Consider the following 24,919-nt stretch of genomic DNA (forward strand, 5'->3'; position numbering starts at 1 on the left):
GAACTTGAACAGTCTGAGAGAATTCAGATAAATTAAAACAACCCATTCCTGGGGACTGTTCACATCCCATATGTTCTTTTAACAGTAAATAGTCTGTGGTTGTAAGATTTTGGAGTGCTACAATTTGCACTTCTCCTAATTCTTGGTTGAGTTCCAACAGTATAGATCCAGTCAAATTTGTTGTTTTACTGTATGCACAGGCCAGCTTAGATATCTCCTTCATCATTCCCATGGCAAGTCCAGGAACTGGTGGGATGAGTGCATCTACACCTGTGACAGTGCGTGGATCTTTGTTGGGGTTTTTTTTTTTTTGCTGATCATCTTCTGTCATGAGTCTTCCCGAGAGTGCTGATGTTGGAAGTTCTTTTTCATATCGTATCTTAGTTCATTTTCAGGGTAGCCAAATTAGGCTTTGATCCTCTATATAAACACAAACAGACCCTTTGCCTACACTTTTATATGCCCTTTTTATCATCGTGTAGAACTCATTGGAGGTCACCACACAGGAACAGCTTTTTTTTTTTTTTTAATCATTAATCTACACTTACATGACAAATACTTTGTTTACTAGGCTCTCCCCTATACCAGGTCCCCCCTATATACTCCTTTACAGTCACTGTCCATCAGCATAGCAAAATGTTGTAGAATCACTACTTGTCTTCTCTGTGTTGTACAGCCCTCCCCTTTCTTCCACCCCCCTATGGATGCTAATCTTAATACCCCTCTTTTTCTCCCCCCCTTATCCCTCCCTACCCACCCATCCTCCCCAGTCCCTTTCCCTTTGGTACCTGTTAGTCCATTCTTGAGTTCTGTGATTCTGCTGCTGTTTTGTTCCTTCAGTTTTTCCTTTGTTCTTATATTCCACAGATGAGTGAAATCATTTGGTATTTCTCTTTCTCCGCTTGGCTTGTTTCACTGAGCATAATACCCTCCAGCTCCATCCATGTTGCTGCAAATGGTAGGATTTGCCCTTTTCTTATGGCTGAGTAGTATTCCATTGTGTATATGTACCACATCTTCTTTATCCATTCATCTATAGATGGACATTTAGGTTGCTTCCAATTCTTGGCTATTGTAAATAGTGCTGCGATAAACATAGGGGTACATTGGTCTTACTCATACTTGATTGCTGCATTCTTAGGGTAAATTCCTAGGAGTGCAATTCCTGGGTCAAATGGTATGTCTGTTTTGAGCATTTTGATGTACCTCCATACTGCTTTCCACAATGGTTGAACTAATTTACATTCCCACCAGCAGTGTAGGAGGGTTCCCTTTTCTCCACAGCCTCGCCAACATTTGTTGTTGTTTGTCTTTTGGATGGCAGCCATCCTTACTGGTGTGAGGTGATACCTCATTGTAGTTTTAATTTGCCTTTCTCTGATAATTAGCGATGTGGAGCATCTTTTCATGTGTCTGTTGGCCATCTGTATTTCTTTTTTTGGAGAACTGTCTGTTCAGTTCCTCTGCCCATTTTTTAATTGGGTTATTTGTTTTTTGTTTGTTGAGGCGTGTGAGCTCTTTGTATATTCTGGACGTCAAGCCTTTATCGGATGTGTCATTTTCAAATATATTCTCCCATACTGTAGGGTTCCTTTTTGTTCTATTGATGGTGTCTTTTGCTGTACAGAAGCTTTTCAGCTTAATATAGTCCCACTTGTTCATTTTTGCTGTTGTTTTCCTTGCCTGGGGAGATATGTTCAAGAAGAGGTCACTCATGTTTATGTCTAAGAGGTTTTTGCCTATGTTTTCTTCCAAGAGTTAAATGGTTTCGTGACTTACATTCAGGTCTTTGATCCATTTTGAGTTTACTTTTGTATATGGAGTTAGACAATGGTCCAGTTTCATTCTCCTACATGTAGCTGTCCAGTTTTGCCAGCACCATCTGTTGAAGAGACTGTCATTTCACCATTGTATGTCCATGGCTCCTTTATCAAATATTAATTGACCATATATGTCTGGGTTAATGTCTGGATTGTCTAGTCTGTTCCATTGGTCTGTGGCTCTGTTCTTGTGCCAGTACCAAATTGTCTTGATTACTATGGCTTTATAATAGAGCTTGAAGTTGGGGAGTGAGATCCCCCCTACTTTATTCTTCTTTCTCAGGATTGCTTTTGCTATTCGGGGTCTTTGGTGGTTCCATATGAATTTTTGAATTATTTGTTCCAGTTCATTGAAGAATGTTGCTGGTAGTTTCATAGGGATTGCATCAAATCTGTATATTGCTTTGGGCAGGATGGCCATTTTGACGATATTAATTCTTCCTAGCCATGAGCATGGGATGCGTTTCCATCTGTTAGTGTCCCCTTTAATTTCTTTTAAGAGTGACTTGTAGTTTTCAGAGTATAAGTCTTTCACTTCTTTGGTTAGGTTTATTCCTAGGTATTTTATTTTTTTTGATGCAATTGTGAATGGAGTTGTTTTCCTGATTTCTCTTTCTGTTGGTTCATTGTTGGTGTATAGGAAAGCCACAGATTTCTGTGTGTTAATTTTGTATCCTGCAACTTTGCTGTATTCCGATATCAGTTCTAGTAGTTCTGGGGTGGAGTCTTTAGGGTTTTTTATGTACAGTATCATGTCATCTGCAAATAGTAACAGTTTAACTTCTTCTTTGCCAATCTGGATTCCTTGTATTTTTTTGTTTTGTCTGATTGCCGTGGCTAGGACCTCCAGTACTATGTTAAATAACAGTGGGGAGAGTGGGCATCCCTGTCTAGTTCCCGATCTCAGCGGAAATGCTTTCAGCTTCTCCCTGTTCAATATAATGTTGGCTGTGGGTTTATCATAGATGGCCTTTATTATGTTGAGGTACTTGCACTCTATTCCCATTTTGCTGAGAGTTTTTATCATGAATGGATGTTGAACTTTGTCAAATGCTTTTTCAGCATCTATGGAGATGATCATGTGGTTTTTGTCTTTCTTTTTGTTGATGTGGTGGATGATGTTGATGGACTTTCGAATGTTGTACCATCCTTGCATCCCTGGAATGAATCCCACTTGGTCATAGTGTATGATCCTTTTGATGTATTTTTGAATTCGGTTTGCTAATATTTTGTTGAGTATTTTTGCATCTACGTTCATCAGGGATATTGGTCTGTAGTTTTCTTTTCTGGTGGTGTCTTTGCCTGGTTTTGGTATTAGGGTGATGTTAGCTTCATAGAATGAGTTTGGGAGTATCCCCTCCTCCTCTATTTTTTGGAAGACTTTAAAGAGAATGGGTATTATGTCTTCCCTGTATGTCTGATAAAATTCCGAGGTAAATCCATCTGGCCCGGGGGTTTTGTTCTTTGGTAGTTTTTTGATTACCTCTTCAATTTCGTTGCTGGTAATTGGTCTGTTTAGATTTTCTGTTTCTTCCTGGGTCAATCTTGGAAGGTTATATTTTTCTAGGAAGTTGTCCATTTCTCCTAGGTTTCCCAGCTTGTTAGCATATAGGTTTTCATAGTAGTCTCTAATAATTCTTTGTATTTCTGCGGGGTCCGTCATGATTTTTCCTTTCTTGTTTCTGATACTGTTGATTTGTGTTGACTCTCTTTTCCTCTTAATAAGTCTGGCTAGAGGCTTATCTATTTTGTTTATTTTCTCGAAGAACCAGCTCTTGGTGTCATTGATTTTTGCTATTGTTTTATTCTTCTCAATTTTATTTATTTCTTCTCTGATCTTTATTATGTCCCTCCTTCTGCTGACCTTAGGCCTCATTTGTTCTTCTTTTTCCAATTTCGATAATTGTGACATTAGACCGTTCATTTGGGCTTGTTCTTCCTTTTTTAAATATGCTTGGATTGCTATATACTTTCCTCTTAAGACTGCTTTTGCTGTGTCCCACAGAAGTTGGGGCTTAGTGTTGTTGTTGTCATTTGTTTCCATATATTGCTGGATCTCCATTTTGATTTGGTCATTGATCCATTGATTATTTAGGAGCGTGTTGTTTAGCCTCCATATGTTTGTGAGCCTTTTTGCTTTCTTTGAACAGTTTATTTCTAGTTTAATGCCTTTGTGGTCTGAAAAGTTGGTTGGTAGGATTTCAATCTTTTGGAATTTACTGAGTCTCTTTTTGTGGCCTAGTATGTGGTCTATTCTGGAGAATGTTCCATGTGCACTTGAGAAGAATGTGTATCCTGTTGCTTTTGGATGTAGAGTTCTGTAGATGTCTATTAGGTCCATCTGTTCTAGTGTGTTGTTCAATGCCTCTGTGTCCTTACTTATTTTCTGTCTGGTGGATCTGTCCTTTGGAGTGAGTGGTGTGTTGAAGTCTCCTAGAATGAATGCATTGCATTCTGTAAAATTATTAACTTTAAAATTTTTTAATAGTTTAAAGAAATTTTTAACATGGTAATATACGGAACATAAAATTTCCCCTTTTAACCATATAGTCACAGTATTGTGTCACCACTATTTCCAAAACTTTTTCATCACCCCAAACAGAAACTATAACCATTAAGAAATAATTCCCCAATCCCCCCTCCCACAATAATTATTTGATTAATAATTATTATACATTTACTTATGAACAAAAACTTCTACATAGTCACAAAATAACCAAGCAAGAAGAAACAAGGTTCCAGCAGACTTTAATGTTGGAAATGTCATGCACAAATTATGAAGTAACCAGGCTTACTATATTCAAAGAAATACAAGACTTTAAAATATCTTCAGGGGTAAGAAACGACCAAAACTGATACAGCAGATTTGGATGGAAAAAAAGCAATTAGAATGTCTAAAAATAAAAAGTAAAATAACAAAAATAAAAAACTCAGTGGATGGGTTTTCTAGCAAACACAGCTGAAGAGACAATTAATGAGCTAGAAAGTGGAAAGGAAAAAGTTACACAGAATGCAGCACAGAGAGACAATACTTAGTCTCCAGATGGAGAAGTCAAAAAGGAAAGATTTATAGATTTGATCTCTTAAAGGTTTAAAAGTCATTCATGTCAAAAACAACCAAAAATAAATGTATTTGAGTTGACCCACAACTCAACAGCTTAACCTTAATTAAAATGCTAAGTATAATTAAAGAAAAAAGACTTCTGACAAAAAGGACAATCATGAACCTATACAGACTGGTAGTGGATTTGTGGTTGCAGGAGCTGGGGAGGTAGGGAGGAAAAAGAAAGTGCCTGCTAGTGGGTAGGAAGTTTCTTGAAGGAGTGATGAAAATGTTCTGGAGTTAGTGATGATGGTTGCACAACTTTGTGAATGTACTAAAAACTACTGAATTGTACACATTAGAAGGGTGAATTTTATGGTATGTGAATTATATCTCTCAATAAACCTATTTTTTGCAAGAAGGACAAGCAAACAGTAAATGCCTTTATTACAAAGAGGTCATTGAGATTAATAAGAGACATATCCAGTAGATAAATGGATAAAAAACAAATAGGCCATTCATAGTAGAGGAATATAAATAATACATTTGCAGCTTTTCTAATAAGCAAAGAAATGTAGATTAAATAATAATGAAATGCAATTTTTTTGGGTGCCATTTAAAAAAAAAACAGGTTTTTTCCCCCCTTTAATGGTGATTCTCAGTGCTGGCCAAATGTAGTGTAATTGGCACACTTTGTGGCCTTCTTAGTAGAAAAAGTAATGAGAACAGTTTTGGAATGTAGATTTGAAAATGGTTAGGCCCTTAGAGTCAGTTATTTCTCTCTATGGAATCTACCCTAAGAGTATAAATGGGAGGTGGGTGCTTTTGGTAGTTTTGTCTAAAATAGACTGTGGAATTTCTACACTGAATAATTCTGCAAATAGATTTTGGTCCCAGGGGCAGTCTTCAGTTGAAGAATCTGGGGCTTTTGCAGGTAGCTCACCTGGACCGTTCTCCAGAAAGCCCCACCCCACACCCATTTTTACTCCTGTCTCCTCATGAGCTCTTTACACCCAAAGGTAAAGTACTACCACACTGTTTTGTAATCATTGCCTAATTTGTCTCTTTCCCGAGACAAGCACTGCCCTGTTGCATTTGTGTCATGTAGTAACAGTATCTGGCAACATAATAGGCACCCTATTAATATCTGAATGCATCAAAGAATTCTTTCCATTGCTGTTATTTTAAAGTTGTTTTCCAAACATTAAGATTTGTGCCATAGCAGCAGAGTACTTATATATACTCATAACTGATTTGGTTTTTTAAAATTGGCTCCTTATCCTCTCTTTTTAACTGAGTAAAATTTAAAAGAAATCCTTTATATTTCTACCATCCTAAGTAATAATATTACTATTAAAGGTTTTAGTGTTATCGGACCACTTCAGATTATCTAGCGTGAAAGCCAAGCCACCTAGGGAAATAAGCTCTCCACTTCATCCTCCCATAAATAGATGACTATTAAAATAAAACAGAGTTGTCCACCATGAAAGTGTTAGTGTTGATTTCAGGTTTCAGGTTATTTTTAAAAAATAGCTTTATTGAGATAGAATTCATGTACCATATAGTTCACCCCTCTTAAGTGTATAACACAATAGATTTTGGTATATTCACAGAGTTGTGCATGTCACCACCGTCAATTTTAGAACATTTTCATTTCCTTAAAAAGAAACTGGCTCCCTTCAGTCTTCACACCTCAGTCCTCCCAAACCTTCCACAGGTGAGTTTTATTTTACTTTCCTCTTCATGCTTTTCTCTAGTATTTGAATTCTTTTTACAGTGACCATGTATTATATTTATAGCATCAGGGGAAAAAAAGCAGTCAAGTTCTTTTGACTGTGCAAGTACATGTTTTGAGTCTTCCTCGTTTCCCCTCTACTTACAGGTGCCCTACCTAGCCCAGGGATTTCAACCTGAGGGCCGTGTGGACCCTGAGAGGGTCCATGATTAGGTCTGATCACTCCCCAAAATGGATGGCTGAGTGTTTTTGTGTGTATGTGTATTTCTAAGGGGAGAAGGAGCTCTTTGGGGGAAATTTGTAGTAGCTCTGCCTGGTTTCCATATAAAACTACAGTATAAGTCCTACATGTCACGGTTACTGATTTCACAACAATCACTCTTTCTAAGCCAGTCCTAGCCTGGAGCACCTATCACAAAGACTTACCTAATCATCTCATCAGGACATCTGCTAGGCTTAACTAAGGGAAAAAGGAGAATTTTGGAAGAGTATATATCTTGCCCGTGTCATTGCTCAGTGCCCAAAGCACAGAGCAAGTCTCGTAGCCCTAAGACACTTAGAATGTAAAAGATCCGCCCTGGCTTGTCAGAGCTTCAGGCCAGGTGACAGCTCCCCAGGGAGCCTTTGGCTCTCAAACTAGTGAGAGCCTGACGCATCTCTCAGCTTTGCTGACTCTGCAGCTTCTCTTTGCATAGGCTTGAGGTGAAGTGCCAGTAGAAATTTTAGGCAAAAAAAGAATCCAAAGTTGAGGTGGTACTCCTTCTACTGGGACCACCCATCTTAGGGTCTGGTCTTTAGGAGATGTAAAGGGTTTTATTTTCTTACCTAGATTCAACTAAAAGAACCATTTACTCTTCCCTGAGAAACCAGAAGCCACTCTTTTCTTTTTACCAGTAAATGTCTCTTTTGATAGCATAAAGAGAATAACAAACTTATTTACTCTTTGGAAACTACGTAAAGAGAATTACATGAATGACATCCTGCCTCTTTATTTCTCACCATGATCAGCTGAAATGTAAGTTTCTCCGAATGCATAGGGCAGTGATTACTGTCAAAGCAGCTGTAATTGCTGCTTTCTTTTCCTTCCTTCCTCACTATGGCTGTGGTCACACTAGGGCAGCTTTGTTCACATTGCTGTACATACAGCAGAACCCTTGATCATCGTGATGTTCTTGAGGCTGCTTCTCTCAGTTCCTTGTTTTTCTCGTACTCCTTCCTCTCTATCACCTGGAGCTATTCGATAGAGCAGCACTGACAAGGTAGACTCTAAGCTTTTTGGTGCTGTTTGGGGTTTTATTTTATTAGATAAATAAAAGATTTAGGGGGCTTGCAGTAGCAAGTGGAGTGGAGGTGTTTGAAAATCATTGGGTGAGAACTGGAACTCATTCAAATTCAAGTTTTCGATTTCCTTTTGTATGGCTCCTCTGTCATCCACTAATGTTAGCAGCATCTCAAGTTAGGATCATTTGTGAATTTCATTAACATCAGTACCTCACTTTTCCACATGCTAAATAAATAAACATACCAACTAGGTATAAAGCTGGGATGCCTCTTCTTCCTCTGGCCTTGGAGTCCAACAGAAAGTAACCTTTATGGAGCGAGGCTTACACTTGAAAATGTAATGTTTGCTGTCTTTGGGGTTAGGTTTGCCAAGCTGGTACTGTTCTGACAGCTGTTTTCTTCTAGTGGTGCCAGATGGGCCATGGGGTACCTGAGTACAGGTTTACAATTCTGGTCTGCCGTGTGGCAGCTCTGTGCTCTTGGGCCGTATTTTTCACCCCACTATTCCTCAACTTCTCCCTCAGTAAAACTAGGAATAATAATAGAACCAACCTCAAAGGAGCATTAAGTGGATGACTCTGTAAAGTGCCTAAGCCCAGCCTGGCATACTGAAAACACTCAATCAATGTTAGAGTGTTTTACTGTTCCTGCTATTAGGTTTTTATTTACTATAATAATATTTCTTGATCCAAATGGCTTCCAGCAAGTATAGTTAACTGACAGTAAATACAGATTATTCATTCATTTTTACTTATTCCCTTCCAAAATGGGAATTAGAAAACAATTCAAGCAATTATATTGGCATTATTTTAGCATTCGAATATATCACTTAGGTCCTGATTTAAAGAGGTAGATGCTAGATACAGGTCTTACAAATCTATAGTTGGTAGCTGTCACAGCTTATTAGGCTAACCCTGTTTTATTCTCAGGCCTGAATAACACTCACTCATCTTGAATCTTTATAAATTTGTTGGGGCTTGTCCACACTTAACAACTTCTTTGGAGCTTTAAAGAAACTTAACATCAAATCGGCATGTTAGATGTTATCATTCACTCTAATTAGAAATACAGTTCAGCTGTTCAGTTGAGTCCCCATGCTTCCTTGATTTAATAACTGAGTTCTCCGGTTTGTGCAACTTCCTGGGTTCTTGGAGCTGGAATTATTGTTAGTTTTCATCATAATGAGAGGTCTCAAATGTAACCACTGAAGTGCCCTGCTGCAAGGTAGTATTTTCCCTTTCTTCAGGCTCTATCTTCCTTACCGTAGTCTTAGAGCTACAAGAGAGGACAGTCACAGGTGGACGATTACCTTTTTGTAATCAGAAGGATAATTGTCTTGTGCTTCACTCCTCTTAAACACCTTTGTTCTTTCAAACTAGAGCTTCCTCCCCAAGGTCAATAATACATTTTATCATATTTCTGGTCTTTAAAATGAACTTATTTTTATTAATTGCTTTGAACATAGTGAAGACTCAAAAAGCTTATCCTCTGCCCCACTTCTTAGCCCCTCACAGTTCCAGTCCCCAGAGGTAATAGTCGTTCCCCTTCGATCCCTCTTTATGTAGTTTGTTCTAGTAATTCCTTCCCTGTTTATAAATAAAATGCCTGCACAGATCTCTCTTGATTTAAAATAGTTTGGACATTATCTACTTATTTTGTGTTGGTTGAGGATTTAGCACATTACACACATACACGCACACACACGCACACCTATATCCCCTTTCCTCCTGCCACTTCCCCATCACGATTTTTGGCTACATCATTGGGCAGTGTTTACAACTGACTATATTGATATTATTCATTGCTGAGCCTCATTCTGTCTTCCTTTAGTGTACATTTGCTAATTATATATGTAATTACTGATAATTTTTTTCAAATGGTCCAACAGCTCTGTCAAATTCATATTATTTTGTTCTTTGTTCTCTTTACCTAGACTTCAACCTTTAACACCGTTCCCATTCTCTCTATCCTTGTTTTTAGCTGTATATCTTTTTTATTCCTTAACTGCTACTTTAGTGGGATTTTAGGAGGAAGAGAATATAAATATCTGTGGTCATTCTGCCACTTTTTGACCACAAATTTTTTACATTTCACTTCTAAAAGAGGCTATTCTATTTTAAAAGACTAGGCCCCTTATCACTGATTTTTTGAAAACTTATATTTTATTTATTTATATTTGATATGTAATATATTACATGGTTTAAAATTCAAAAGATCCAAAAACATAACAGAATAAAAAATCTCTTCTCTCTTATATATCCCCTAATCACCCCATAACCTTCCCCAGAAGCATCTAATAGCTTTAGTTTCTTGTGTATCCTTCCAGAAATATGTTATTAACGTGTATTTCCCCTTTGTACACAGAGGATTGAAATCTTTTTTTAATTGAAATATTGCTGATATACAATCTTATATTGGTTTCAAATATACAACACAGTGGTTCAACAGTTACCCATATTATTAAATCCTCCACTAGTGCAGTTACTGTCAACACAGAAAAATGTTACAGAATCATTGACTATATTCTTCATGCTAAACTACCATCCCCATGACCAACCTACATTATGCTTGAGAATTTTGTGCTCCTTTATCCTCCTCACACTCCCCAGCCACCCATCCCAACCCTTCCCCCATGGTAACCACCAGTCACTTCTCAGTGTCTATGAATCTACTGCTGTTTTGTTCATTTTGTTTTGCTTTGTTTTTATAGTCCACAAATAAGTGAAATCCTATGGTATTTGTCTTTCTCTGCCTGGTTTATTTCACTGAGCATAATACCCTCTAGATCCATCCATGTTGTTGCAAATGGCAGGGTTTCTTTTTATGGCTGAATAATATTCCTCTATGTATATGTACCACAGCTGCTTTATCTATTCATCTTTTGATGAACACTTAGGTTGCTTAGGGAATATCTTGGCTATTGTAAATAATGTATTATAAACATAGGGATGCACATATATTTTCAAATCAGGGATTGGTTTTCTTTGGGTAAATTCCTAGAAGTGGAGCTACTGGGTTGAATGGTATTTCTATTTTTAGTTTCTTGAGGATCCTCCACACTGCTTTCCACAGTGGCTGCAACAATTTACATTCCCACCAACAGTGCACGAGGATTCCCATTTCTCCACATCCTCACCAACACTTGCTATTTCTTGTCTTTGGGTAGTGGCCATTCTAACTGATATGAGGTGATATCTCACTGTGGTTTTGATTTGCATTTTCCTGATGATAAGCAGTGTGGAGCACCTTTTCATGTGCCTATTGGCCATCTGTATGACTTCTTTGAAGAACTGTCTGTTCAGGTTCTCTACCCATTTTTTAATAGGGTTATTTGTTTTTTTGGTGTTGAGGAATATGAGTGGATGTTAACCCTTTACCAGATAAATCATTTACGAATATATTCTCCCATGCTATAGGTTGCCTTTTTGTTCTACTGATGGTGTCCTGTGCTGTACCGAAGCTTTTTAATTTGATGTAGTCCCATTTGTTCATTTTTTTGCTTTAGTTTCCCTTTCCCAGGGTGATGTGTCCAGGAAAAAATTGCTCATACTTATGCTTAAGAGATTTTTGCCTATGTTTTCTTCTGAGAGTTTTATGGTTTCATGACTTACATTCAGGTCTTTGATCCATTTCAAGTTTACTGTTGTGTGTAGAGTTAGACTGTAATCCAGTTTCATTCTCTTGCATGTAGCTGTCCAGTTTTTCTAACACCATTTATTGAAGAGGTTGTCTTTTAAAAAAGACTGAATTATTTTTTTTCTTTTTTTTCTTAAAGTATCATTGATATACAATCTTATATTCATTTCAAATGTACAACACAGTGGTTCACCAGTTATGCATATTATTAAATCCTCAACCCCTCTAGTACAGTTACTGTCAACATAGAAAGATGTTACAGAATCATTGAGTATATTCTCCATACTGTACTACTGTCCCCATGACCAACTTATATTATGATTGGGAATTATTGTTTCCCTTTATCCCCCTCACCCTCCTCCCTACCTGCCCCAGCTCCTTCCCCTTGGTAGCCCCTAGTCGCTTCATATTGTCCATAAGTCTACTGCTGTTTTGTTCCCTGTGTTTTGCTTTGTTTTTATATTCCACAAATAGGTGATATAATATGGTATTAGTCTTTCTCCATCTAGCTTTTTTACTGAGCATAACACCAAAGAATTGAATGAATACTATACACATTGTTTGGCACCTTGCTTTTCACTTAAAAGCATATCTTAGATTTTATTCCATACAGTTTTTAGAAAGCTTCTTTATTTTTTATGGATGCATCATATTCTGTTGTATGGATGACCACAGTTTAATTGGTCCTCTATTAATAATGAACATTTCATGTGTTTCCAATCTCTTTTATTACAAATAGTGCTATTGTGATGATTTTTGTATATAAGTAATTTTCTGTTTGTGCTAGTATATCTGTTAGGATAAATTCCTAGAGTAGACTTTCTGGCTGACCACATAATTTAGACTTTTAAATGTAATATATTTTCTTACAAATACAAGACAGAATCTATGAAATGTGGAATATTTGATTTTTTTCCCATTCAAATAACAAATGTAGTTCTTCCTCTTTCTACTCTCACCCTATAGGGCAACCAGAACAGATCTAGACACAAAAGGAAGCTGATACTTTGCTCTTGACAGTATATTTCCCTTTACATGTAAGATGTGCTATGTTATTTTCTCCCTTTTTTCTTTTATTCTAAAAGCTTAAAAGGGTAGATATATTTTTATAGTTTTTTATAATAACCTTTGGAGACATAATTCACATATACAATTCACCCATTTGAAGTATACACTTCAGTGGTTTTCGTATATTCACAGTGTGTAACCATCACCAAGTTTAGAACATTTTTGTTGCTCCACAAAGGAATTTTGTATCTATTAGCAGCCACTCGCTATTTTTCCCCACCTTCCACAGCCCCAGGTAACCACTAAATCTATTTTCTGTCCAAAGATTCACCTATTCTGGACATTTCTTGTAAATGGAATCACACAGTATATAGTTTTTTTAAATTTCTTATAGTTTTGTCAACAGAAATACCTGAGGGGTTTGAGTTAGCAGGTGGTTTTCCAGGTTGATGTGGGTATTTGGGGAGGGAGGTTATTATCTGCCCAGGAGAATGAGGCAGGTTGGTTTTGAAATGGGGTGGTGCAGCAGGTTCCTGGGATAGAGCCAGGCAGCAAAGACACTTTGAATTAGATGTCTTTCTGCAGTGCAAGAGCACTGTGTAAAGTGAGGCTACACCTGCACTGCTTGGACCATTTGGCAGGTCTGCACAGTCACTGAGCAGCATGCAGAGGGATCATCTTGGTCAGCACTGTTTCGACCAGAATATATTTATGGCTTTGTAAGGGAAGTGTTTGGGGGAAAAAGAATAGTTGTTTTACAAAGCTGACTGTCCATTTTGTTGCGTAAAGTACTTTATTTTTTCTTGAGTTAATTTTCCTATATCTTTGCCCCAAAACACAGATCAGAATGCTTTCATGAATTCTTGCCAGCTGGGCTTCACCTTTACCTTCTATGTATTTTATCTGTTATACCACATCTTGAAATGCATAGTAATTTTCCTATGATCAGAGAGAAGCAGGTATCTCTCACACAATCATTTGGTTCTTATTGCCAAAGGGATTGATGTGTCGTGTTGCCTTGAAGCCTGTGCTGACCCAGAAATTACCCCATTTTCAAATTACAAAGGAATTAATCAAGTCACGGTTTGGGGTCATGTGAGGGTTATGGCCATGTTTCCTCAGTTGTCAAAATTCAGAAAACTTTTCAAAACAGGAAACAAAAACAACCACATGAAATTTCCTCCCTTTAATTGTTACACAGTCTTAGCCATTACATGTGACTCTCTTCACTGCCTGGTGTACAAGTAAGGAGGGAGCTTCCCTTGTTCTCTAGGGATTTATACATTCTCAGGTGACAACTGTATCCTAGAAGGTAAAATTTAGTCAGAGGGCCATTTGGCAGCAGTCTGTGGAGCAGGCCAGCAGGAAGATAAACAGATGCTAATATGGGCCTGTGGGAAGCAAGGAAATTGTACTTTGCAATTGGCAACCTTTTAATGCAACATTGGGAGAATTTAAAGCTCCCTGATGGAATTAAAAGTTTGGCATGATAGGGAAAGTTAAAAAAAATTTTTTTTGAATTTTTAAAAATCTGAATAAGGATATGTTAGATTCCTTTGGTTGAAAAAAAAATCAGACTGGCATAAGCATAGAAAGATATTTATTGGCTTGTGTGTCCGAAGATTCTAGTGGGTGAAAGTACAGTTGGATCCAGAGGCTTAAAGCACATCAGGTCTCTTCCCTTTCTCCTTCCCACTCTTGGCTTGACTGCTCTCTGTGCTGGCACCATTTTTGGGTGGGCTTTTTCCGTCTGGCAGGCACTGGGAGCTCCAGGTTAATAACTTCAATGGCGGGAGAAAAAAAAAGCTTATCTTCCCCAGTAGTTCCAATGTGTGTTCCAGGACTGAGTCTCATTCCCTGTTCCTGACCCAGTCATTGTGGGGAAATGGGCTGGACTATCCAGTCAGCCTGGAATATGAGTTTACATGTGAAAAGAGAGAAAGTGGGTCTTTAGCTCTGCTCAAACCACATAAACTGAGAGTAGGGCAGGGATAGTTCTGAAGGAACACCAGGTGTTGTTACTAGAAGAGAGACTAGATGCTGTGTGAAACCAAAATATCTGTCTGCTACAGAGAGGAAATTAAGACTCATTTGGTTGTAAAGTATATAGCAGGATATGTTGATAGAAGTAAGTAATTGTTCTGTGCTAAAGATTAATGAGAGAGAATAGGCATAAATGACAGTAGAAGGGACTTTAGTAATAGATGGTTTGCAGAAAAGCTAGTTACAGATCAAAATTTTATAAAGCAAATCTCATTTTCCCACTGATTTCCATTATGAGGTCAATACTATACAGTATTCCTAAAAAGAAACATCAGATTTCTGAATTGGGAACTCCTGATGAGTAAGTAGTTATGATTGCTACAAATCTAGAATATATACTAGGCCTTCTAATATATCAGCAATACAGTGGCTGCCAGAATTGCAGTTACTACCAAATTCACTTTTGCTATGGGCTTCTTCAGAATTTGGAAGCTTTTTTCTTTCCCTCCCTTAGGAAACAATTCATTTATCCTTTTCTTAGCCACCGACATTTTTCTTATGCTAGGATATCTCTAAGTCCACTTTGTACTTCCAAGAACTTCTTCACTGTTTTGCATAGAGCTAAATACATATGCATTGTCACATTTTGCCAACAGGGAAGCTGATTCAGATTCTGCCACAGCCTGAAACTCCCTTAAGAGTAGAGCTTCTGCTTGTATAAAATTGGAGACCACATACAGGAAAATGTGGCTTAGGACCACCTGCAGAGACTTCCTAAACTTTTTGGAAGCAATGAAAACATAGGGGTGGGGAGGGCAGAAAAAGGATGGGCAGCTCCCAGCTGGTGCACTATCTTTGTGCGTATCTGATTTACAGGAGACTGGAGTAACATCCCATCCCATAGCAAACACTGTGTAAACTTGGCTTGCAAGATCATCATGTTTAAGCTGGAGAATGGTAAACACAGATGAAAAAAATTATATATTTCTCAGGCATTTATATTATTCTTTCCCCATCTTTCTTAATTCCTGAAGTTTGTATCAAGACTGTATCTTTGAGCCCTTTTATTCATTCATTCATTCAACAAATAGTTATTGGGCAACCTGCTATGTGCTGGCCCTCTTCTGGGCATTGAGCCTATAGTGGGGAACAATACCAAATCCTTGACTTTTAGTCACATTCTGAGGAGAGCCATTAATGAATAAGCAAGTGTATAACATGTCAGATAATACTAAATACTAAGAAGAAAAGCAAAGCTGGGTGAGAAGGGCAAAGAGTTGGAAGAGGAAGGAGGCTGTCATTTTATATATGATAAATATTGTATTTGAACAGAGAGAGGATGTGGTTTTGGGAGCAAGCCGAGGGGCTACCTGGAGGAGGAGCAGCCTAGAGAGGGGGAAGTAAGGCAAAGACCCTGGGCCCAGAGCAGCTTGGTCTTCTACTTTAAGCCTTCCTGGTTGTGACCAGATAGTTTCAGCTGCAGTGAGGATATAATAGGGTAGAAGCAGGGAGACCAATTAGTAGATTATTGAAAAAAAACCAAACAAAACAGAAATGACAGTGGCTGTGGTGGAGGTGGTGAGAAGCATCCTCATCCCAGGTGTATTTGGAAACCCATTTTCCCTTCTTTTGCTTGTTTTTCTTTTCTTTTTCCTCGCTATTCTTTGGAAGTATATAACCTTCCCTGCCTAGTAATGGAGTTTGTATATATACAGTTTTGAGACCAGGAGCTTTATTTCTGGTCCTACCTTAGGTTATATCTCTCCTTCTTTCTCCATCCTTGTAAAGTTTGCTTAGTATGGGGCTGGGCTCAGATAATAACACTGTTGCAGATTACACATCTAGGAGGCACTGGCATGATGAGAGAAGGGGTCAGCCAGTACACTTGTCCCACCCTATCCACTGTTTCACCGTCTGCACTGTCAGTTTCCCACAGTCAACTACCATCCGGAAACAGATGAACCTCCTTCTGGGGTATTGTCAGAAGGTCAGAGGCAGCCTAGCACTACATCACAGTGCCTACATCATTCACCTTACTTCATCTCATCACCTTTTACCATGTCACATTTTCACAAAAAGAAGGATGAGAACAGTACAATATGATTTGAAAGAGACCACATTCACACAACTTTTATGACAGTACATTGTTATAATCATTCTATTTTATTATTAGTTACTGTTGTTTAAATCTTTTATTGTGCCTAGTTTATTAAACTGTATCATAAATACATACAGGAAAATACATAGTATATATAGGGATATAGGGATTGGTACTGTCTGTGGTTTCAGGCGTCCATTGGGGTCTTGGAACATGTCTGCCATGAATAAGGGGGACTCAGGAACAGGATCTTTCCCACCAATGATCAGGGAACTCAGCCATAAGCATAGGTCTACTACTGATCATGCCCAGAATGCTCTGAAGATGTTTCCTGTTGGAAATTGCTCTCGTCATTGACAGTTTTACAGAGTAAACTCATACTTGAATGGAGACTTGCCCCAAAGACAGGAAGCACTCCTGTGCTTCAGGCCGATAAGTTGGCAGGGACAGTACTAGTCACAGGATTGTAGAGTCTGAGACTCAGAAGGCTCCTTAGAGGACATTTAATCCCATCTTCTCCTGCTACTATATGAATCACTGCCATGATATATAATCATCTAGCCTCTGCCTCAAGAGTCTAGAATCCATAGATCACAAAATGTTAGTACTGGAACTGATCTTAGAGATAATATAAGGCTAGAAGAATCCGGGAGTCTGAAATTCCAGACCCAGAGTCTTTGCACTCACTATTTTGTCACTCCAAACAAGGGCTATTTTGTAGCCCCTGCCAGTAGAATTACAGAGCTGGGTTTAAACGTCTCTGTATCCATCCCATCACAGGCTGTCTAGGTTTGTTTGCCTTTCAGTCCTAAACAGTAAGGGATCATTTCTTTTCATTTTCAACTCCAGGGGTTGCCCTGCTGTCAGATGCATACCCTGAGAAAATCCTGCCTGGCCTGCTGGCTCAGTATGACAGTGGTAAAGACAAGCACACACCGGAGACCAGAATGAAAGTTGGGGAAGTCCTGATGCGAACTGTCAAGGCATTAGGTGAGTTTCTTATAACATCATCTGGGTCAGGGAGCCCCATGGCTCTGGAACCAATTCTGCCTACGTGGAGGCTTATTATGCTAGCAGGTGAGAATGGTTTAGGGGCTGAGGTGAACTACCGCCTGTTCAAGGATTTAGCAAATATCCTGACACCTGCTAAGAGATTGGCAGCAGCAGTGCCCATTTTCCTACTGCTGCTTAGTCTCCTCGCCTGAACTATGTTGGGGCCCTGATCTTCATTGGAGCTGAAATGGAAACTTCCACACTTGCTGAGCAGCAGCAGGCATAAAGAGAAGAGGATTGACAGACAGAGAGGGAAGGTGCTAACTTGTCAAATGGCTACTATGTGCCAGGTCATCTACATATATAATCTCATTTGATTTTGCCAACAAATCCTTAAGAGAGGCTGTTGTCAGACCCATTGTATAGTTAAGGAAACCAGAGCAGCGACCTTTAACGGTTTATCCAAGACTCATTCAGCTAGTAAACAGCAGTACTAATAATTGAACCCACCAACTGGAAAGAAATTGCTCAAAACCACACAAGCTGAAAGTAGTAAGAGTGAGCATAGGCTCAGGAGTCGCACTGCCTGGGTTCAGATCCTGAACTGCTGCTTATTGGCAGTGTGATATGGGTATGTTTCTTAACCTCTCTCATTGTCCTCATATATAAAATAAGGATATTAATAGCACCTACCTCACGGGCTGTTGTAAGGACTGAATAAGGTAATACTTAAAATAGTGTTTGGTACACAGTATGAGCTCAATAAATTTTTTATTTTTGCTAAGTAAAGAAGAAAGGCCGCTTTTTTAAAGAAGAGAAATGCTCTATTATTTATTACTTATTGAGTGTGCATGTGGGGCCAGGAGGTGGGACACTGGGAAGCAAGGACAAAGGAACCATTGTTGACTCTAAAGCCAGGCATGAATTAAGATGAACTAATGAGTTCTCCTTAAGTCTGCAAGTATGCTTTCGATATTTTTATATTGGGCTGTGTAACATAGAATTGAGAGGAGTTTCTTTCACCTGTCTCCCATAAACTTAACCATTGTCTACTGCATTGAATATAAGTAGCTTGAAGCCTTAAAATAAGGCAAGCCAGTCATGTAGGTGTGGGCCACTGGTGTACAGTATCTAGTCAACCAACCAGCTGCCGTGTTCAACTTTGAGAATTAAGTTATGTTTTGGGGCTGTGTGCTTCTCATGCATGTCCGTATCAGATGTCATGAGATATGTCATGAGATATAGCCTCAGTGGTTAATGTTTTGGCTGAAAAACAATGCCACATTGAACAGGACTTCTTTCTGTCTTTAAGGTAAAACAGCATCTTCTCAGGTGCTGATTTATTTGTCCTTGGCTTTTTAGTAATTCTATCATGTGTCCACTAGCAGAAGAAGTGATCTCATCTTCAGTTTGGCTTGTCTGTTGGGGATAGTAAAACTTGTAAATTTCCTCTTTACCAAGTAGGGAAAGATATGGGGAAACAAAGTAGCTTTTCACCTCATGCATCAAGAAATCACACTGCATTCTTCCTTTACCCCAGCACTCAAGGCTTTACAAAGATTCTATGTAGCCATGCATTCTTTCTGCAGACATAGTCTTTAATTTTCTTAATTTCTGGGTGGCCTTTCTGGCTAACAAAGATAGGATCTAGATCTCTAACCACTTAAATCCTCTGTCAATGAAAGGAGAATCTCATGAGTGTGAAATTTTAAGAAGTTTTTTTCTACTCTTTGAAGAAAAACCAACTTTCTATATTTGCCATAGTCCTAAATTGGGTCTGAAACATACCAGACAAGTGCACCATTATAAGAAACCATTCTCTCACAGTAGGTGCGAATATTAAAAAATATCACAAGGTCGAGTGCAATCCCTGACTTTTATTTGTGTGTATCACTGGGATTGTCAGAGCTGAGAAGGAATGTATGCTATAATAGAGGGCATCTACATACCATGTATTTTCTCTGTAACCTCTTGTAGACCTCTACTACTGGGATGATGAATACTGAAGACACCCATTTCTCAGTCTCCACTGGCCAGTCCTATCATTTCCTGGGGTCAGAGTAGAGGTGGGGTTGAAGGACTAGGTTGAGTGGGAGAGAGACCTTATTCCTTTTTACATATTCCTCTAATTAGACCAATTTCCAAAACAGTCTTCTAGCATTTCAGAGTAAATTTCCTCAGCTTTAACTGCTACTATATCATTCATATTACCAACTTGTCCAAGAGCATAGATGAGGTGGCTTGTTGAAATCCTTTAAATGAAATTAAAACCTAGTTTTACAACATAGCCAATACCCTTAGTTTGCTAGTGGTGTGGAAGTCCCTGTGAACAGCCACCTAGTAAAGCTTCCCTAATAAGTATCCTAGTTTTATTGGCCCACGCTTTGCACGTTTCTCACCCCCAACTCTTGTTTGCAGCTGGGGGAGTTCCATGGGAGAGAAAGGCCCACAGACAGGAGCCAGGTGCAGTACACCAGTGCTTGCTTTTGGCATCATTTTTAGTTCCTTAACCACCACACCAACTTCTCCTCCTGCCACTAGACAGAGGGTGAAAAATCAGCAGGAGCTTTTTTTTACATTAAAAAAATTGAGGTATTACATACATAAAGTATATAAAGTACACTCATTTTAATAGTATAATTTTATTGTTCCTTGCATATTTACCACCACAAAGGAACTTCTAGTAATTCATAAAGTTTCCTTTTGTCCCTTCCTAGTCTATACCTGCTCCAGGGGTAAGCACTATTCTGACTTTTTATCACCATAGATTTATTTTGATTAATCTTGACCTTCATTTTAATGTAATTAAATCCCCATATTTCTAGCAAGCTGATAGATCTGTATACTTGGTTAAATTCTAGTCAAATTTTGGGGTGGTCTGTACAGTATTTCCCATTGTCTCATATTAGGAGGCACTTAATATCTGGTTATCTCATTTTAGTGATGTTGAGATTGATCAGTCATGATTCCAATAGGGTATATCCTGAATATAAACCTCCTTGTCAACCTTCCTCTTAATGGTTTTAAGTAACCACTGATTGTTGCTTACATCCATTATTTCATAGGGGTTACACTTTTTACACATTAGGGAACTGAGATGCAGTTACTAACTTGCCTAATGTCACACAGCTAATTAGTGGTGGATCCAGAATTTGACAGTCTAACTCCAGACCCAATCCGTTACCCAATACAATGGATTGCATCCTGTACATTTTCCCATGTCATCAAGCATCTTTTAACTCTAATTAACATGGACATTCTCCATATGCTCTCTAATTTTTAGTGATTGCATGATAATATATAATTTAATGTACCATAGTTTTTCCAACCAATAAGCTTGCAGGATGTTCCAGCTTTTCGCTATTATGAATTACATTGAGATGAACATTCTTGTAGCTAAATCTTTGTGCAGGTCCATGATAATTAACTAGGAAAATTTTCTAACAGAATTTTTTAAAAGCATGGGCTTTTTTAAATTGAAGTATCATTGATATATAATGTTATATTTATTTCAAATATACAACACAGTGGTTCAGCAACTACCCATATTATTAAATCCTCAACCCCTCTAGTGCAGTTACTATCAACATAGAAAGATGTTACAGAATCATTGACTATATCCTCCATGCCGTACTACTGCCCCTGTGACCAGCTTATATTATGATAGAGAATTTTTGTTTCCCTTTATCCCCCTCACCGTCCCCACCCACCCACTCCAGCCCCTCCCCCATGGTAACCACTAGTCACTTCTCAGTGCCTCTAAGTCTACTGCTGTTCTGTTCCTTCTGTTTTGCTTTGTTTTAATGTTCCACAAATAAGTGAAATCATATGGTATTTGTCTTTCTCCACTTGGCATATTTCACTTAGCATAATACCCTCTAGATCTACCCATGTTGTTGTAAATGGCAGAATTTCTCTTTTTTATGGCCGAATAATATTCCATTATGTATATGTACCACAACTGCTTTATCTATTCATCTATTGATGGACACTTACGTTGCTTCTATATCTTGGCTATTGTAAATATTGTGGTAATAAACATAGGGATGTAAACATACATATTTTTAAAGATATTTATTGCTAAATTGTCTTCCAAGGAAACTGTGCCAATTTGTATCTCAATGTTTGAGGATATTTGTACCCTCCTTAGCACTGTATTTGCTATGTATTATCATTTTTATCAAGCAGATACATAAATGCTATCTTGTTTTTATCTCCACTTATTCAATTGATAAAAGGTTAAATATTTTTCATATATTTATTGGCCAGATTTGTGTGTGTGTGTGTGTGTGAATTGCCTTTTCCTGTCCTTTCTCCATTTTTCCTTTGGGGTATTGATTTTGTTACTTGATTTATAAAAGCTATATATTTAAAGATCTTGAACTACTGACATTTATGTTGCAGATATTTACTTTGGGCTGTTATTTACATTTTAGTTTTGCTCATATTTTCTGTGTATTTTGTTTTTGAAACATAGAAGTGTTCTATTTTGATGTAGACAACTTTTCCCTTATGTTTTCCCTCATATAAAAAGTCTTCTCTAAAGAATCATCAGACCATGTTTATAATAGCTCAATAAGCGAGTTAAGTTAGACAGTAAGATAGTAAAGAAGCTAATCTTGAACCTTTGGTAACCACAAACTTAAAGCCTGCAATGGCAATAAGTACATACCTTTCAATAATCACCCTAAATGTAAATGGACTGAATGCACCAATCAAAAGACACAGAGTAATAGAATGGATAAAAAAGCAAGACCCATCCATATGCTGCTTACAAGAGACTCACCTCAAACCCAAAGACATGCACAGACTTAAAGTCAAGGGATGGAAAAAGATATTTCATGCAAACACCAGAGAGAAAAAAGCAGGTGTTGCAATACTAGTATCAGACAAAATAGACTTCAAAATAAAGAAAGTAACAAAAGATAAAGAAGGACATTACATAATGATAAAGGGCTCAGTCCAACAAGAGGATATAACCATTATAAATATATATGCACCCAATACAGGAGCACCAACATATGTGAAACAAATACTAACAGAATTAAAGGAGGAAATAGAATGCAATGCATTCATTCTGGGAGACTTCAACACACCACTCACTCCAAAGGGCAGATCGAGCAGACAAAAAATAAGTAAGGACACAGAGGCACTGAACAACACACTAGAACAGATGGACCTAATAGACATCTACAGAACTCTACATCCAAAAGCAACAGGATACACATTCTTCTCAAGTGCACATGGAACATTTCCCAGAATAGACCACGTACTAGGCCACAAAAAGAGCCTCAGTAAATTCCAAAAGACTGAAATCCTACCAACCAACTTTTCAGAACACAAAGGCATAAAACTAGAAATAAACTGTACAAAGAAAGCAAAAAGGCTCACAAACACATGGAGGCTAAACAACACGCTCCTAAATAATCAATGTATCAATGACCAAATAAAAATGGAGATCCAGCAATATATGGAAACAAACGACAACAACAACACAAAGCCCCAATTACTGTGGAATACAGCAAAAGCAGTCTTAAAAGGAAAGTATATAGCAATCCAGGCATATTTAAAGAAGGAATAACAATCCCAAATGAATGGTCTAATGTCACAATTATCGAAATTGGAAAAAGAAGAACAAATGAGGCCTAAGGTCAGCAGAAGGAGGGACATAATAAAGATCAGAGAAGAAATAAATAAAATTGAGAAGAATAAAACAATAGCAAAAATCAATGAAACCAAGAGCTGGTTCTTCGAGAAAATAAACAAAATAGATAAGCCTCTAGCCAGACTTATTAAGAGGAAAAGAGAGTCAACACAAACCAACAGAATCAGAAACGGAAAGGAAAAATCACGACGGACCCCACAGAAATACAAAGAATTATTAGAGTACTGTGAAAACCTATATGATAACAAGCTGGGAAAACTAGGAGAAATGGACAACTTCCTAGAAAAATACAACCTTCCAAGACTGACCCACAAAGAAACAGAAAATCTAAACAGACCAATTACCAGCAATGAAATTGAAGCGGTAATCAAAAAACTACCAAAGAACAAAAACCCCGGGCCAGATGGATTTACCTCAGAATTTTATCAGACATACAGAGAAGACATAATACCCATTCTCCTTAAAGTTTTCCAAGAAATAGAAGAGAAGGGAATACTCCGAAACTCATTCTATGAAGCCAATATCACCCTAATACCAAAACCAGGCAAAGACCCCACCAAAAAAGAAAACTACAGACCAATATCCCTGATGAACATAGATGCAAAAATGCTCAACAAAATATTAGCAAACCGAATTCAAAATTACATCAAAAGGATCGTACACCATGACCAAGTGGGATTCATCCCAGGGATGCAAGGATGGTACAACATTCGAAAATCCATCAACATCATCCACCACATAAACAAAAAGAAGGACAAAAACCACATGATCATCTCCATAGATGCTGAAAAAGCATTCGAGAAAGTTCAACATCCATTCATGATAAAAACTCTCAACATAATGGGTATAGAGGGCAAGTACCTCAACATAATAAAGGCCATATATGATAAAACCACAGCCAACATCATACTGAACAGCGAGAAGCTGAAAGCTTTTCCTCTGCGATCGGGAACAAGACAGGGATGCCCACTCTCCCCACTGTTATTCAACATAGTACTGGAGGTCCTAGCCACGGCAATTAGACAAAACAAAGAAATACAAGGAATCCAGATTGGTAAAGAAGAAGTTAAACTGTCACTATTTGCAGATGACATGATATTGTACATAAAAAACCCTAAAGACTCCACTCTGAAACTATTAGAGCTAATATTGGAATTCAGCAAAGTTGCAGGATACAAAATTAACACACAGAAATCTGTGGCATTCCTATACACTAACAATAAACTAATAGAAAGAGAAATCAGGAAGACAATTCCATTCACAATAGCATCAAAAAGAATAAAATACCTAGGAATAAACCTAACCAAGGAAGTGAAAGACCTATACCCTGAAAACTGTAAGACACTCTTAAGAGAAATTAAAGAGGTCACTAACAAATGGAAACTCATCCCATGCTCCTGGCTAGGAAAAATTAATATAGTCAAAATGGCCGTCCTGCCCAAAGTAATATACAGATTTGATGCAATCCCTATCAAATTACCAACAGCTTTCTTCAATAAACTGGAACAAATAGTTCAAAAATTCATACGGAAACACCAAAGACCCCGAATAGCTAAAGCAATCCTGAGAAGGAAGAATAAAGTGGGGGGGGGATCTCACTCCCCAACTTCAAGCTCTACTACAAAGCCACAGTAATCAAGACAATTTGGTACTGGCA

At 38.0% G+C, this 24,919-nt stretch overlaps 1 protein-coding gene across 7 annotated transcripts in view; it reads left to right on the forward strand.

The window, feature by feature from the left end:
• The window catches only part of TANGO6 (transport and golgi organization 6 homolog), a 233,101-nt gene that overhangs the window by 93,934 nt on the left and 114,248 nt on the right, over window positions 1-24,919 (forward strand). For 3 of the 7 annotated variants that reach the window (XR_008994009.1, XM_057492814.1, XM_036897636.2), the window contains one exon: window positions 17,454-17,594. The exons of 1 other annotated variant lie outside the window; for it this stretch is intronic. Coding sequence is in view for 2 of the 6 variants with exons in the window: in XM_036897636.2 (XP_036753531.2) it covers window positions 17,454-17,594 (141 nt within the window). In the remaining 4 variants the exon portion in view is untranslated. Of the gene's footprint in view, window positions 1-5,760; window positions 5,883-17,453; window positions 17,595-24,919 lie in introns of those variants that run through there. 3 more of the 7 variants (XR_008994011.1, XR_005027224.2, XR_008994010.1) reach the window with 3 other exon arrangements.

This window comes from Manis pentadactyla, chromosome 15 (assembly GCF_030020395.1).
Source record: "Manis pentadactyla isolate mManPen7 chromosome 15, mManPen7.hap1, whole genome shotgun sequence".
Lineage (NCBI taxonomy): Eukaryota > Metazoa > Chordata > Mammalia > Pholidota > Manidae > Manis > Manis pentadactyla.